Source organism: Rhinopithecus bieti, unplaced genomic scaffold (assembly GCF_001698545.2).
Source record: "Rhinopithecus bieti isolate Rb0 unplaced genomic scaffold, ASM169854v2 scaffold_22452, whole genome shotgun sequence".
Lineage (NCBI taxonomy): Eukaryota > Metazoa > Chordata > Mammalia > Primates > Cercopithecidae > Rhinopithecus > Rhinopithecus bieti.
The window spans coordinates 356,143-373,715 of record NW_016810444.1 but is presented as its reverse complement, the minus strand read 5'-3'; the positions used below and the strand labels follow the sequence as shown (position 1 = coordinate 373,715).

Here is a 17,573-nt window from a genome sequence, read left to right as displayed (position 1 = left end):
TTTTGTATTTTTTAGTAGAGACGGGGTTTCACCATGTTGGCCAGGATGGTCTCGATCTCCTGACCTCGTGATCCTCCCGTCTCGGCCTCCCAAAGTGCTGGGATTACAGGCTTGAGCCACCGCGCCTGGCCAGATTTTCTCTTTTGAGAGTGGTTAATCCTTCCTTTAATGTCCCTAAGGAATTATTTATTCTTTGTAAATTCTTGGAACTACCTACAGAACCAGTTAGAGAACTCTGATATTATATCCTGCATCTTTTTCTTATCAATAGGATAAATTATTTCAGCATCTTCTGGTTTTGATAAACAGTTGTGAACTAGAATATAGTTATTTTTTTCTTCCCATCTAGAAGTTACCTCATCTTTTAAAACATTTGTTTTGCTATAAAATATAACTTGAAACTTACTGAAAGTTGCAAGAATAGTACAAGGAACTTCTATATAATCTTTACTCTTACTTACTGGTTGTTTATATTTTGCTCTGCTTTATATTTCTCTCTCTTTCTATCCTCCACTTAATAATTAGGTGAGGCCTTCATGCCCCTTTGTCTAAATATTTTCCAAGATCAAGGACTTTGTTTTATATAATCACAGTGCAATTATCAAACTCAGAAAATTTAGCATTGTTATAGTACGATGATCTAATCTGTAATCCATGTTCAAATTTTGTCAATTGTCCCAATAATGTCATTTATATGTATTTTTAAAAACTCCATGTTCAGGATAATGCAGTACATTTGATTGTAATGTTTCTTTAGCCTCCTTTAATCTGAAACAGTTCTTTAGGCTTTCTTTTTCTTGACTTTGACATTTTAAAAATTAACTTTATTGAGTTTTACTTTTCATGCAATAAAATGCACTCACTTAAGTCATGAAGAATATGAGTTTTAACATATATATATATGTATATATCTTACACAGTATGAAATCAAGATATAGAATATTTTCATCATCTCTAAAAGTTCCTTTCTGTACTTCCCCACCCACTTTGCCCCAGGCAACTAGTGATATGCTTTCTATCACTACAAATTAGTTTACCTTAGTCTAGAATTTAATGCATCATGTATTCTTCTGTATCTGGCTTATTTTTACTCAGCATGTTTTTGAGTTTTATCTATGCTTTTGTGTATTTCGTTCTTTTTCTTACTAGGTAGTATTCTATTGTACAGATATACCACAATTTGTTTCTTCATCCACCTGTGGACATGTGATGTGTTTCCATTTATTGGCTATTGTGAATAAAGGTGCCATGAACATTTGTGTGCAAGTATCTGTGTGGACATATTTTAATTTCTTTTTAGTAAATACCTGGGAGTCCGATTGCTGGGCCATATGGTAAGTGTATGTTTACTTTTATTTATCTATTTTTTAATAAATGGGGTCTCTGTATGTTGCCCAGGCTGGTCTCAAACTCCTGGCCTCAAGCAATACTCTAGCCTTGGCCTCCCAAAGTGTTGTCATTACAGGCATGAGCCACCGTACCTGGCCTACTTTTATAAAAAACTTCTAAACTGTTTTCCAATGTGGTTGCATAATTTTACTTTCCCAGTTGCAACATATGAAAATTACATTTGTTCCTCATCATTTTCAACACTTGATATTGTGTCTTCTTAATTGTAGCCATTATAGGAGCTGTATAGTGGTATCTGTCATTTTTAATTTGCATTTCCTTGAAGACTAATGATACTGAACATCTTTTGATGGGTTTATTGGCCATATGTATATTTGTAAAACATTCATATGCCCACTTAAAAAATTGAGTTCATCTGTCTTCTGATAATGCAGTTGTAAAAGTTCGTTATATAATTTGGATACAAATCCTTTGTTAGATATAGATAATATGAATATTTTCTCCCAGGCTATGTCTTGCCTTTTCATTTTCTTAATGGTGTCTTTCAAGAAGCAGAAGTGTTAAAATTTTAGCTCAGGAGATGGGTGCACCAAAACCTCACAAATCATCACTAAAGAACTCATTCATGTAACCAAACACCACCTGTTCACCAATAACCTATGGAAAAATAAATAAATAAATAAACAAACAAATAAATAAATAAACAAATAAATAAAAATTTACTGAAGCCTAACCTCATTTTTTCCTTATTCATACTTTTTGATGTTCTAGCTAAGAAATCTTTGCCTATGTTAAGAGCACAGAGATTTTCTCATATAATTGCTTCTAGAAGCTTGATAGTTTTATGTTTAGCTTATATCCATTTCAAGTTAATTTTCCTATATAAGTCAGAAAAAAGTTGAGGTTCACTATTATTCCATATGGATATCCAGGTGTTTTGCACTAGCTGTTAAAAGACTTTCCTTTTCTTCATTGAGCTACTGGTGCCTTTGTACAAAATTAATTGACCTACCTGTGTTGGTCAATTTCTGTATTTTCTATTCTGTCTCAGCATTTTATATGCCTATTCTTGTAATAGTACCATAATGTCTCAATTACTGTAGCTTTATAGTAGCCCTTGAAATCAAATGTGCCAATTCTCCAAATCCATTCTCTTTCAAAAGTATACTGGCTATTCCAGGTTCTTGCGTTTTCTCAAAATTTCTTCAGAAATACCTAATGGGATTTTGGCCAGGATTGCCTTGACTCCTTAGATTAATCTGAGAGAACTGATGTCTTAATAATATTGTTAGAATTAATGAACATGATTTATCTCTCATTTAGTTAGGTCTTTTAAATTTCTCTGAGCAATGTGATACCTTTTGGAATATATTACACATTTTTTTTTTCTTTTTGAGACGGAGTCTCACTCTGTCACCCAGGCTGGAGCAGAGTGGCACCATCTCGTCTCACTGCAGCCTCCACCTCTCAGGTTCAAGCGATTCTCCTGCCTCAGCCTCCCGAGTGGTTGGGATTATAGGCATGCACCACCATGCCCAGCTAATTGTGTGTGTGTGTGTATTTTCAGTAGAGACGGGGTTTCACCATGTTGGCCAGGCTGGTCTCGAACTCCTGACCTCCTGTGATCCACCTGCCTTGGCCTCTCAAAGTGCTGGGATTATAGGCGTTAGCTACCACACCTGGCTAGAGAATACATTACACATATTTTGTGAAATTTATTTTTTGATCATATTTTAAATGGAATTTAAAATAGTTTTCAAAGTATTTGTTGTTAGTTTATAGAAATAAAATTGAGTTTGTAAATTAACCTCATATCCTATCACTTTGCTAAGTGTACTTCTTATTTCTAGCAATTTTTTTTGTAGATTCCTTAAGAGTTTTCTGTGTTCACAATCATGTCCTATAAGAACAAGGGAAGTTTTACTTTTCCTTTCCTTTTCTTTCTCTTGTCTTATTGTACTGGCTAGGACCTCCAGGACCATGTTAAAGAGAAGTGGTTCTAATAGGCGTTTGTTCCTTGTTCCCAATCTTACAGAGAAAAGTATTTAGTTTCTCACTATGATATATGAAGTCAGCTGTTGGTTTCTCATAGATTCTCTAGATCATTTTGAGGCAGTTTTCTTCTATTCTTAGTGTGTTAAGAGTTTTATCATGAATGGGAGTTGATTTTTTATACATTTTTCTGTGTGTATTGAGATAATTACATAGCGCTCATTTTGTCACTTAATATGGTGAATTGCATTGATTGATTTCTGCATGTTAAACAAAACTTACACTTCTTGGAAAAATCTCATGTGGTTGCAATATATTATATTCCTTATATGTTGCTGGACTTAACTGGGTAATTTTTAAAGGATTTTTGTGTTTATATTCATAAGAGATATTGATCTATTTAAAAAATTGTTAATGTTTACAGTATAGGGAAGACACTGGTCTTATAGACTCATCTGGGATATTTTTGAATATGCTTCTATTTTTGAAAGTTTTTTTTTTTCAGAATTTGTATTTTTCTTTCAAATTTGGTCTAATTTACCAGTGAAATGATCTAGGCCTGAGGTTTTCTCTGGGAGAGTGTATTGAATTAGGAATACCATTTCTTTAACAGACAGGCCCATTTAGACATTCTGTCTCTTCTGTCAATTTTGTTAATCTGTGTCTTTTAAGAAAATTGTTTCATTTGTCTAAATTGTCAAATTTATTGGCATATTGCTTTTCATAGTCCTGTTAGTTTCCTAGGGCTACTGTAACAAAGTACCAGAAATTTGGTGGCTTAAAACAACAAAGATTTATTCTCTCACTGTTCTGGAGGCCAGGAGTCCAAAATTAAAGTGTTAACGGGACCACACTCTCTCTGAGACTCTGGATGGAATTTTCCTTGCCTCTTCCTAGCATCCAATGGTGGCTGTCAGTACCTGGTGTTACTGCACTTTCAGCTGATTCCTCAATTTCTGACTCTGTCATCACATGAATTTCTCCCTGTCTATCTCTGCCTTCAATGTGGTTTTCTCTTTTTATAAGGACACTAGCCATACTGGATGAGGGCCCACCCTAATGATCTCATGTTAACGTGATTACATCTGCGAAACAGCCCTGTTACCAAATAAGGTCATGTTCACAAGTATGGGGGTTATGATTTAAACATATACTTTTGGAGGACATAGTTCAACCCGTAACAATAATACTCCTTTATAATCTATGTATTTACTGTCTGTAAGACCTGTAGTTATGTTCTTTCTTTTCTGATACTGTATTTGTCTTCCTTGATCAGTCTAGAGATTTATATCCACTTTATTAATCTTTTCAATGAACATTCTTTTATTTCTTGTTTTGGTTCAGTTTCTTATATGTCTTTTATTATTTCCTTTCTTCTACTTATTTTGAGTTTAACTGCTTTTGTAATCTTGACTTCATAAGTGAAAGTCTCTTTTCACATATAACTACTTGAAGCTATAAATTTCCCTTCAAGTGCTATTTTCCTGCATACCACAAATTTTGTTAGGTCATTGTTTTTGGCTCATGTCTTAAAAGTATGTTGTTTTAGGCGGGGTGCAGTGGCTTACACCTGTAATCCCAGCACTTTGGGAGGCTGAGGTGGGTGGATCACTTGAGGCCAGGAGTAGGAGACCAGCCTGACCAACATAGTGAAACCCCGTCTCTACTAAAATACAAAAACATAGCCGGACAACAGAATGAGACTCTGTCTCAAAAAAAAAGAAAAAAATTGTTTAATTTCCAAATATTTAAGGATTTTCCAGATACAATTTTGTTACCGATTTCTAATTTCTGTGTGTCCAGAAAATATACTATATGATTTTAATACTTTAAAATATGTCAATACTTGTTATATGTCCTAGTATATAGTCCATCATGATAAATGTTCCATGTATACTTGAAAACAATGTGCATTGTGCTCTATTGGAATGGAGTGTTCTATAAATATCAGTTGGGTGAAGGTAATTGGTAGCTTTGTTCAGACCTTCTATTGTCCTAATGATTTTTTTGGTCTGATTATCAGTTATTGAAATAATGGTTTTTAAATGTTTAAATATGATTTTTACTTGTCTACTTATCTGTTATGTTTTGCTTCACATATTTTAAAGTTTTGTTCTGTCTCATCCACTAGTCTATATGTTCTACTCTACCTTAAAATTAATCTTTGTTTTTTATAGTTGTATCCACAGGGCATTAAAGGGTCTTTTCTCAGTAGTTACTAAATAAATATTTGATGAATTAATGAATTATACCCGTGGCATGGTCCTGGGAACTAAAATATCAATTTCTTGGTACCTAGTTGTTTTTGGGATGCTATAAGAAAATACCATAAACTGGATAGCTTATGAACAACAGAAATTTATTTCTTACAGTTCTGGAGGCTGGGAAGTCCAAGATCAAAGTGCTAACAAATTCAGTACTTGGTGAGGGCCTGCTTCGTGGTTCACATATGGCCATCTTTGCTGTGTTCTCTAGTGGAGGAAGAGGCAAGGAAGCTCTCTAGGATATCTTTTACAAAGCATTAATCCCATTCATGAGGGCACGACCCCCATGACCTAATCACCTCCCAAAGTCTCTATCTCCAAATAGCATCACACTGGGGATAAGGTTTCAACAAATGAATTTTTGGGGGACATAAATATTCAGTATATAGCAGTAGAGAAGAGTTTTTCAGTGTCCATAGAAATGAAATTCTATCATTAAAGAATTTTAATAAATTTGTAACTCAAGATTAGATTTTCTTATTTGAATAGAGTGAGTAGGATGTGGTGATGATCTCGGCATGAAACAGGAAAGGTTGAAGCATCAAAAATGATTAAAAAATACACAGTGGTAATGTTTCATTTTCATCTTTTATTTTATTCATTTCAATCTTCTCTTTTTTCTTAGTCTAGCAAAAGATTTGTTCATTTTATCTTTTCAGAAAACACTTTGTTTTGTTGATCTTTTGTATTGTTTTAGTCTCTATTTTTTCATTTCTAATTTAATGTTTATATTTCTTTTTCTTAAAAAAAATTATTAAGTTCTGGGATACATGTGCAGAACGTGCAGGTTTGTTACGTAGGTATACACGTGCCATGGTGGTTTGCTGCACCCATCAACCCATCATCTAGGTTTTAAGCCCTGTGTGCATTAGGTATTTGTCCTAATGCTCTCCCTCCCCTTACCCTCCACCCCAACAGGCCCCGGTGTGTGATGTTCCCCTCCCTGTGTCCATGTATTCTCATTGTTCAACTCCCACTTATAAATGAGAACATGGAATGTTTGGTTTTCTGTTTCTATGTTAGTTTGCTGAGAATGATGGTTTCCAGCTTCATCATGCCCCCACGAAAGACATGAACTCATACTTTTTTACGACTGTATAGAATTCCATGGTGTGTATGTGCCACTTTTTAAAAATCTTTATCTGTCTTTCCTTTTAATTTCGGATTTAGTTCTTATTTTTTCTGATTCCTTGAGGTGCAATGTTTGGTTGTTTATTTGAGATCTAATTTTTTGATGTAGGCTATACATTTCCTTCTTAGAACTCCTTTTGTTGTATCCCATAGGTTTTGAGATATTGTGTTTCCATTTTTGTTTGTCCCAAGATATTTTTAATTTCTTTTAAAATATATTTATTGACCAATATGTTCTTCAAGTTCCTCCTGTTATTAATTTCTACTTTTATTCCACTGTGGTCAGAAAAGACGTTTGATATGATTTTGATATTTAAAAGAAATTGTTGAGACCTGTTTTGTGTTCTAACATATAATACATCCTGGAGAAAGTTTCAAGTGCTAATGAGAAGAATGTGTATACTGCAGCTGTTGGTTGGACTGTTTTGTAAATATCTGTTAGGTCCATTTGATCTAGAGTACAGTTTAAATGGGGTTTTTTTGGTTGATTTTCCACGTAGATGATCTGTCCGTTTTAGGAAATGGGATGTTGAAGTCTGCTACTATTACTGTATTGCAGTCTATCCTTTTAGATCTAATAGTATTTGCTTTGTATATTTAGGTGTTCCATTGTTGAGTGCCTATATATAGTTGTTTCTCAGTATCCCTGGGGAATTGTTTCCAGAAATCCTTGTGTCCAGAATTGGTTCTTTCCAGTGGATTCTTGGTCAGGCTGACTTCAAGAATGAAGCCACAGACCCTCATGATGAGTGTAACAGTTCTTAAAGATGGTGTGTCTGGAGTTTGTTCCTTCAGATGTTCAGATGTGTCTAGAGTTTCTTCTTTCCAGTCTCATTTGACTTCAGGAGTGAAGCCTCAGACCTTCGCAGTGAGTGTTACAGCCCTTAAAGGTGGCCTGTCTGGAGTTGTTTGTTCCTCCCGGTGGGTTTGTGGTTTGGCTGACTTCAGGAGTGAAGCCGCAGACCTTCACAGTGAGTGTTACAGCTCATAAAGGTAGTGCAAACCCAAAGAGTGAGCAGCAGCAAGCTTTATTGTGAAGAGTGAAAGAACAAAGCTCCCACAGCATGATAGGGGACCCTAAAGGGTTGCTGCTGCCAGCTCAGGTGGTGAGCTTTTATTCCCTTATTTGGCCCTGCTTACATCCTGCTGATTGGCCTGTTTTACAGAGCGCTGATTGGTCCATTCTACAGAGTGCTGATTGGTCCATTTTTACAGAGTGCTGATTGGTGCATTTACAAACCTTTAACTACACACAGAGCGCTGATCGGTGTGTTTTTACAGAGTGCTGATTGGTGCGTTTATAAACCTTTAGCTAGACACAGAGCGCTGATGGGTGTGTTTTTACAGAGTGCTGATTAGTGTGTTTACAAACCTTTAGCTAGACACGGAGCACTGATTGGTGTGTTTACAAACCTTTAGCTACACAGAAAAGTTCTCCAAGTCCCCACTTGACCCAGGAAGTCCAGCTGGCTTCACTTCTCACTTGCATTTACCAAAATTCACTGATGCTCAAGTACCTGATATAAAATGGCATAGAATTTGTATAAACTTATGTACATCCTTCTGTATGCATTAAATCATCTCTAGATTACTTATAAATATAATACAATGTAAAATATTTGGTATACTTTATTGTTTAAGGAATAATGACAATAATAAAAGCTCTATATATATTCAGTACATATTGAATATTTTTAAAAAATATTTTCGTTCTGTAGTTGGTTGAGTCTATGGATGTAGAACTCGTGAATACAGAGGTCCAGCTGTATTTATATAATTGTTATATCTTCTTGCTGAATTGACCTCTTTATGATTACATAACGACCATTTTTGTCTCTTTTTATAGCTTTTCAATTATAGCCTAGTTAACTGACATAAATATAGCTGCTCCTGTCTTCATTTGGTCTCCATTTGGGATATTATTTTCATCCTTTTACTTTCAGTCTATTATGTCCTTAGAGGTGAAGTGCTTCTCTTACAGGTGAAGTACTTCACTTGTAGGAATCATAAAGTTAGATCATTCTTTAAAAAAATCAATTTAGCACTCTATTTACACTCTCCAATATTTTAATTGGAGAACTTAATATATTTACATTCGGGGTTATTATTGATAGATGAGGATTTAGTCCTGACATTCTGTTATTACTTTTATTTTATTTTTTCTAAGTTCTGAGGTACATGTGCAAGATGTGCAGCTTTGTTACATAGGTAAACGTGTGCCATGGTGGTTTGCTGCACCTATCTACTCATGACCCAGGTATTAAGCCCACTGTGCATTGGCATTCTATTAATCCTTTTTGTTTGTTTTATAGATTATTTGATCCTTTCTTTGTCTCTTGTTTACCTTGTGATTGGATAGTTTTCTGTGGTGACTCTGATTCCCATCTCCCTAATGATCAGTGATGCTGAGCCTCTCTGTATGTGCCCATTGGCCACCTGCTCATAGTAGAAATCTTAAGCAAAAAGACATTACCTAGCTTCAAAGTATACCACAGAGTTATAGTAACCAAAACAGCATGGTATCATAAAAATAGACACACAGACCAATGGAACAGAATGAAGAATACAGAAATAAATCCACAAACTTACAGCCAACTGATATTCAACAAAGGCACTGAGAACACACATTGGGGAAGGGACTGTCTCCTCAATAAATGGTGCTGGGAAAATTTGATATCCACAGGCACAAGGAAACTAGATCCTCATCTTTCACCTATACTTAAATCATCTCTAAAAGGATTAAAATCTCAAAGGTAAGACCAAAGCTATTAGAAGAAAACATAGTGGAAATGCATCATAATATTGGTCTGGGCAATGATTTTTTGGTTAAAACTTTGAAAGCACAGGCAACGAAAGCAAAAGTAGACAAATGGGAATACATCAGAAAAGCTTCTGCACAGCAAATCAAATAATCAAGAGTGAAGAGACAACATGCAGAATGGGAGAAAATACTTACAAACTATGCAACTGAGAAGGGGTTAATATCCAAAATACATAAGAAACTCAACTCAATTAAAAAATTGACAAAAGATCTGAATAGGCATCTCTCAAAAGAAGACATACAAATGGGAATAGGTATATGCAAAAATGCTCAACATCACTAATCATCAGGGAAGTGCAAATCAAAACCACAATGAGTTATCACTTCATGCCCATTAGAATGATTATTATGAAAAAGAGAAAAAAAAATGCTGCCCTGGTGTGGATGTAGAAAAGTGGAAACACTTAAACACTGTTGGTGGAGAAGTAAATTAGTTCAGTCACTATGAAAAACAATATGGAGGTACCTCAAAAAATTAAAAATGATTCAACAATCCCACTACTGGGTATTTATCCAAAGGAAATAAAATCAGTATGTCGAAGAGATCATCTGCAGCACTATTAACAATAGCCAAAATATGGGATTAACCTAAGTGCTCATCAATGAATTAATGGATTAAAAAATGTAGTATATAGGTCAGGTGCGGTGGCTCATGCCTGGAATCCCAGCACTTTGGGATGCTGAGGTAGGCAGATCATTCGAGGTCAAGAGTTCAAGACCAACCTGACCAACATAGCAAAACGCCATCTATACTAAAAATACAAAAATCAGCTGGACATGGTGGTGCATGCCTGTAATCCCAGCTACTTGGGAGACTGAGGCAGGAGAATCGCTTGAACCTGGGAGGCAGAGGTTGCAGTGAACTGAGATCGCATCACTGCACTCTAGCCTGGGTGACAGAGTGAAACTCCGCCTTAAAAAAAAAAAAAAGAGAAAACTTAGTATATATAGACAATGAAATAGCATTCAGTCATTAAAAAAAAAATCCTGTCTTTTGCATTAATTTAGATGAACCTGGAGAATATTATGTTAAGTGAAATGAACCAGGCACAGAAACAAATAATACATGGTTTCACTGTTTTGTGGAATTTTTAAAAGCTGGTATCATGGGAGTACAGAGTATAATAGTGGTTACCAGAGTCTGGGGAGGGTATAGGGAGGAAGGAATGGAGAGAGATTGGTCAACAGGTACAAAATTACAGATAGAAGGAATGAGTTCTGGTGTTCTATTGCAAAGTAGAATGACTATCGTTAATGATACTGTAGAGTCTATTTTAAAATAACTAGAAGAGAGAATTTTGAATGTCCTCGCCACAAAGCAATGATAAATGTTCGAGGATATAGATAAGCCGATTACTCTGATTCCTGATTTGATAATTACACAATGTATACATGTATTGAAGCATCACACTATACCCCATAAATATATACAATTATTATGTGTCCATAAAAAATAAAACTGAAAAAACTTATACAGTAGTGTGAAATGCTGTTGGGAGGCTGGCCTGTGGCCAAAGCTGGTTCTGGTGTGTAATCAGGCAAGCCAGTGAAGAGTTCAAGGGTATGTACTGGTCAGTGTCAGTGGATCTTACTACTAGTTTCTAGTTTCTCAAAATCAAAATCTGATATTTGATTCACCTGGAAAACACAGCCTGATGAGTCTCAATTCCAGAGTTTCTAATTCAGTAGTACAGCATGTTAAATTGTGTCCCCCAAAAGGTAGGCTCCAGCCCTCCTCCTGAAGAATATGAACATGACCTTATTTTTGACCTTATTTGGGAAAAGCGTATTTGCATATGTAATTAAGGTAAAGATCTTGAGATCATGCTGGATTATGGTGGGCCTTAAGGTGCCCTTAAATCTAATGATAGATGTTCTTTTAAGAGATAGGAAAAGACACAGAGACACAGAGGGGAATGCCATGTGAAGACAGAGGAAAGGCTAGTTATGCATCTATAAACCAAGGTAGTCCAAGAGCATGGCGCTGGCATCTGGCAAGGGTCATCCCATGGTGAAGGGATTACATGGAGAGACAGTAAGAGGCAGAGAGAGAGAGAGAGAGCGAGTCTGTTTTTACAACAGTGCGACTCCTGGGAAAATGATCTCACTCTCATGAGGGAATTAATCTATTCTTAAGAGTGGGGTCCTTATGACTTTAATCAGCTCTTCAACATCTTACCTCCCAATACTGTCACAGTGGCTATTAAATTTCAACACTGAGTTTTGGAAGGAACATTCAAACCAGAGCACCTCTAACGGTAACATCTTGTAAAATCATAGTATAATATCACAACTTAGTTATTGACATTGATACAGATACAGAGTGATTCTATTACAAGGCTCCCTATTATTGCCCTTTTATAGCCACACCTGCTTCCTTTTCTCCATTCCTTGTTTCTGACTCCTTCTGTTTCTATAATTTTATTTCAAGACTGTTAAGTAAATGAAATCATATAGTCTGTGACCTAAACGTAATTTCCTGAAAATGTATACAAGTTTTTGTAGGTATCAATAGTTTGTTCCTTTTATTGCCAAGTAGGTATGGATGTATCACAATTTGATTAACCATTTACCTATTGAGGAATATTTGAGGAAATAGGGTTTTTTGTTTTTGCTTTTTGCTATTGCAAATAAAGCTGCTATGAACAGGGATAGACATTTTTGTGTGAACATAACATGTTTAATTTCTCTGAGATAAATGCCCAAGAATGCAATTACTGAGTCCTATGGTAGTTCATGTTTAGATTTATAAAACACTGCCAAACTGTTTTCCGAAGAGGCTGTAACATTTTATATACCCATGAGTGATTCATTTTCTTTGCATACTGGCCATGATTTGGTGATGTCATTATTTTTAAATTTTATCCCTCCTGATATGTATATAGTGATATCATTAGAATTTTTTTAAATAATAGACTACAATTTTGAGTTTTAGTTTTACAGAAAAATTGAGTGGAAAGTACAGAGAGTTTCCATATACTCACTCACCCTCCTCCCAGTTTCTCCTATTAATATCTAGCATTAGTGTGGTATATTTGTTATAACTGATGAGCTAATATTGATATATTACTAAGTAAAGTTCATGGTTTATATTAGTTTCACTCTTTGTATTTTACATTCTATGGGTTTTGACAAATGCATGACATATATTTACCATTACAGTGTTACAAAGAATATGTTCATTGCTCTAAAAATCCTATGCTTCATCTATTCCTCTCCTCCTTCCTCTCTCTGAGGCCCTGGCAAATACTGATTTTTTTTTTTTTTTAACCATCTGCATAGTTTTGGCTTTTCCAGAATGTCATATAGTTGGAATCATACCTCATACAGAATTTTCAGATTGGCTTCTTTTACTTAGTAGCATGCACTTAAGTTTCTTCCATGACTCTATAACTTGATACCTCATTTGTTTTTTACTGAATAATATTTCATTGTCAGGAAGTACCACCACAGGTGATCGCACCTGGACAAGGACTCTTGGTTGCTTCCAAGTTTTGGCAATTATGAATAAAGCTTCTATAAACATTCATGTGCAGGTTGTTTTGTGGATTTAAGCTATCAGCTCATTTAAATAAATACCAAAGAGTATGATTGCTGGCTCATAGTGTATGTTTAGTTTTTTTTTTTTAGCATCTGCCAGACTAGCTTTCAGAGGTTGTACTATTTTGCATTCCCACCAGTCATGAATGAGAATGGAGCTGTTGGTCTACATCCTTGTCAGAATTTGGGTTGTCAGTATTTTAAGTGTTTACCATGCTAATGGGTGTGTAGTGGTATCTCATTCTTTCAATTTGCAATATCCTAATAGTATATGATGTTTAATATCTTTTCAGATGCTTATTTGCTATCTGTGAGGTGTCTCTCTATACCTGTTTATACTAGCTTTATAAGAGAAGAAAAAAAATCCAGAAACAACCAAAATATTCCTCAATAGGTAATCTTTTGCTGATTAAAAATATGGTTTTGCAAATATTTTCTCCCAATCAGTGGCTTTTCTTTTACATTCTGTTAATTTATTTAGCATTTTTGCCATAATCTACTCTACTTGGCAAATAAAATTTCTTATAATTTACCTAATGTATACAAAGTAGGATTTTCCTTATTTGGACATTAAAATCATATTAAATTTCACATAGTATTTTTCTGCCACGATGTTGGGAATATTCAAATCCATCTGAGGCTTTTTTATGATATCTTCCATTATCTTACTAGTGAGAATAATGGACATTTTCCCAGCTATGAAGGCAGATATATATGTTATCATAGGCATTTGAAAATCATGCAAGTTATTATGGCAGTTATGTAAAAACTGCCAAAAAACAAAACAAAACAAAACAAAAAAACTGTTTCAGTGTGTTACAGCAGTAAGAAGACCAAATGGAGATACAAATTAAACTAAATAAAAGAAAAAAGGTTGAGCCTGAAACTGAGTTTATCCTTAATGGTAGATTCTGACTCATGATGCAAAGAGAAGAATATTGGGAATCAATAATGTGGAATAGGGTTGTTTTCAGTTTTTCTCTTTGCTTTTATCTGCCTATCTTTGTTAAAGTCTCAAAGTAGAATCCAGTTTTTTTTACACAGAATTCCATAATTCTATTTTAGAAGTGATTATTGTGTGCTTTGAAGTCTCTATGCTAGATGCTACTTGTTCACCTATTATGTGTTCTAGTTGTGTTTTGTTTGACCTGAAGTGCTGTATCCCTCCCATTTCTACAGCTAAAATTTTTCTATCAAGAATCAACTGAAGCGGCATGTTAATTTCTCACGTTTCATCCCAGCCAGAATTAACTGCCCATTTTCCTGCTCTATGAAACTCTTTGTCTTTTATCATGTCACTTTGGATTGCATTTAGTAAATGTCTGTCATTCGAATTCCACTGAAAAATATTTTTCTCATACACTTGTTTACAATTTGTATAAACTTTAAACAGTTTATTTCCTCACTTAGAAGTTTGGCTTTTGTCATTAAAACAATACAAAATGAAAACCATTAGGTCCAGATATCTTAGAAGCGAAGTGAGCATTTAAAAAAAGAAGCTTTTAAAAAATTGAATATGGAGAAAGCTATCTTTCAGTGGTGAAAAGCATAAGCGGAGATGTGGCAAGGCTAAGACTTCATTGGAAAAATCTCTCAGAGCAATTATTATGATAAAACCATCAGAGGAAATAAGGATATGTGCTTAAGTGTCATATATCCAAGATGTACTCCAAGGCTAAATAGAAAGGAAATATTTAAAGTTTATTTTTTTTCCAGAATTATTTACTGAACAACTACCATGTATAGGAAGCTGTGGTAAGTACTGGGAATTCAAAATGAGTATGATCTATTCACTGCCTATAACCCGGGCTAGTTGGCAAAGGGATCATTAACTAAAAGACACATATCCATGATAGCAAGTAAATGATTGTCCATGATAGCAAGTAAATTATTGATAAGGAATGACTATTCCAATTATGGAGCAGTTCAGAATATACATAATATACATTAATACAGGATGGCCATAATGTTGGGAAATAGAGGCAACATTTACTTTCACAGATTAACCCATTTGATTGCTTCTTCCAGAAAATGCTAATGGAGCAGGTTTATATTCTGAAAATTAGAGACAAAAATCATTGGAGGCAACATATCATAGAAACATGTGCAGGCATTGATAGAAATGTTGCATTAATGTCCCATGTTGGTCCCCATTATGCATAACACATTGCTAATGAGGAACAACACGTTGAACATATCAAGTAATGTCACCATAGGAATAAATCACTACTATAAAACTTCATTATGTTTCCAGACTTGCGGATCATGTTGCATATATAATATATATAATTTCAATATTTTGAATGTTTTCCTTTTTTTGAAAGAAAATTGTGCCATTTTCTTCCACATCTTTACACAGTGTAAAACATAAGAGCAGTGACATTTATAGAAATGACAATTTTCAGTATTTATAATCCTTTCTCTGTCTAAATTAAGAGATAATTTTTCTATACCCCATTTTCCCATGGTTTGAATTTGTAATTTTCTATAGCAGAGTTCTCTTGTATATTTTCTTCTTTGACTCTGTCATATCGTAGGAGGTGCTGTCAGAACATTCTTGTCTCCAAAAGGAGCTTTTGGAGTTTTGGCTTGAATTTCCTCTGCCATCGTACAAAAATCAAGGAAAGACAAGATCTCAATATGGAAACCACATGTAAAGTGATTACAGAGATTATCTAATTCATTTAGAGTTTTGACTAGATTATTTCTCATTTCACTCCCTTTCTCTTTCCTTGTTTCCCTTTTTTCTTCTCTCATTTGTTTTTTCCATCCTTCCTTGTCTAGTTATCTGTGGTATTTTTTTCTCTCCATTTACCAGTTAAAGATATTTATTTCATAGGCACTTGTTTTTAGCTCTATTCCCTAAGTGAAAAGTGTCAATGTAAACATCTATGAGAATTCTGACCAGAACAGAAACTGTCAGAATGCTGCTGAAATGTCAGCATCTCCTGTTGTGCTGCTGACAATATTTGCAGTTGTTCTGGACATGTGATATTTTCTTCCTGTTCAGCATTTATCAGGGAAAGTGAGAGGCTCTCAACTCTATTTCTGATAAAATTGTTCGTGGAGCTTTCAGGTAAAGGACAAAAGTGTCATCAGTTATTGTTTCTAAAGATTTTGTTAATACCTTTAATTCTATCTGATGGCGACTGATATTTGAAATTCAGAGAGAGTGAATTCAGAATATTAAAACATTAGGAAAGGGGAGTGAATTCCCTGGATTAGAATATTGCCAAGTTGAAGTGAGTTAAAAGCAGTTAATTGATGGCTCACACCTGTCAACCCAGCACTTTGGGAGGCCCAGGCAGATGGATCACCTGAAGTTAGAAGTTCAAGACCAGCCTGGACAACATGTGGTGAACCCTGTCTCTACTAAAAATACAAAAATTAGCCAGACGTGGTGGCATGAGCCTGTAATCCTAGCTACTCAGGAAGCTGAGGCAGGAGAATTGCTTGAACCTGGAAGGCAGAGGTTGCAGTGAGCCAAGATTATGCCACTGCACTCCAGCCTGGGTGACAGAGCAAGACTCTGTCTCAAAACAAAATAAAACAAAACAAAACAAAACAAAACAAAAACCAGGTAATTGAGTGAAAGAATTTCTGTTCTGATAATGGAATAATTCTGAGTCTTCCAAAACTTCTTTCTTTTGGAACTGAATAATGTGAATTAAACAGACTAAGAAAGTAGAGAAGAGGTAAGTTTATCTTTCCCTTTCTTTAGAAATGGTAATATTTTTTGTGGAACATTTTGTATCAACCTTTTTAGTTAGCCTTTATTCTTAGCTTATAAACTATAATAATCTAGACAGGGATTTTTTATTATCTGGAGTTATACAGACTATTATATGACTTTTTTCTTTATAAGTTGAAAACTTTCAAAACATAAACTTTGTATTTTAGTTTAGAAACAAAGCCATTCAAGTAAGTCAAATTGATCTTTTTAGATGCCTTGATACAGAATTAATGGCTCCTTTTTTAAGACTCCTTTGCTTATAATTATTTCCCTTAACAGAACATTTATTTGTTCCTTTACTCATTTGTCCAACAGTTGTTTATTCAACTCTATGTGCAAAATATTATACTTAGTACTGAAATTGTAAAGGTAAATAAATTAGATCTTTCCCTCAGGAAGCTCAAACTTCAGAGAACAGAAATACAGGTAATTGAAATGCAATGTCAAGACATAAGTCATTGGGCCATAATTAAGGTGTTCAAAGAACTCACAGCACATTATCAGGGAAGTTTTCTCAAAGAACTCCATTCAATTGAGTTTAGAGGAAGAGTATGTATTTTGCAGTTGGATAAAAGGGAGAATGACATTTTATTTAGATTTATTATAGTCCGAATAAATAACTTAAACCATGGACTATTAGTTTTGCTGGAAGGTAGGCTATTGGGCCCTTTGGGAGGAGTTATGGATGGGGATAACCAGCACAGTGTTTAGCTGGAGTAGGCAAAAAAAAAAAAAAAAAAAA

At 34.8% G+C, this 17,573-nt stretch overlaps 1 protein-coding gene across 1 annotated transcript in view; it reads left to right on the top strand.

Moving 5' to 3' along the window:
- LOC108542150 (killer cell lectin-like receptor 2) overlaps nucleotides 1-17,573 on the top strand; it is a 42,044-nt gene that overhangs the window by 20,560 nt on the left and 3,911 nt on the right. The window contains exons 8-9 of the mRNA XM_017892021.1: nucleotides 1,150-1,334; nucleotides 14,815-14,853. Of these exons, the coding sequence (XP_017747510.1) occupies nucleotides 1,150-1,153 (4 nt within the window). The 3' untranslated portion in view covers nucleotides 1,154-1,334; nucleotides 14,815-14,853. The remainder of the gene's footprint in view (nucleotides 1-1,149; nucleotides 1,335-14,814; nucleotides 14,854-17,573) is intronic.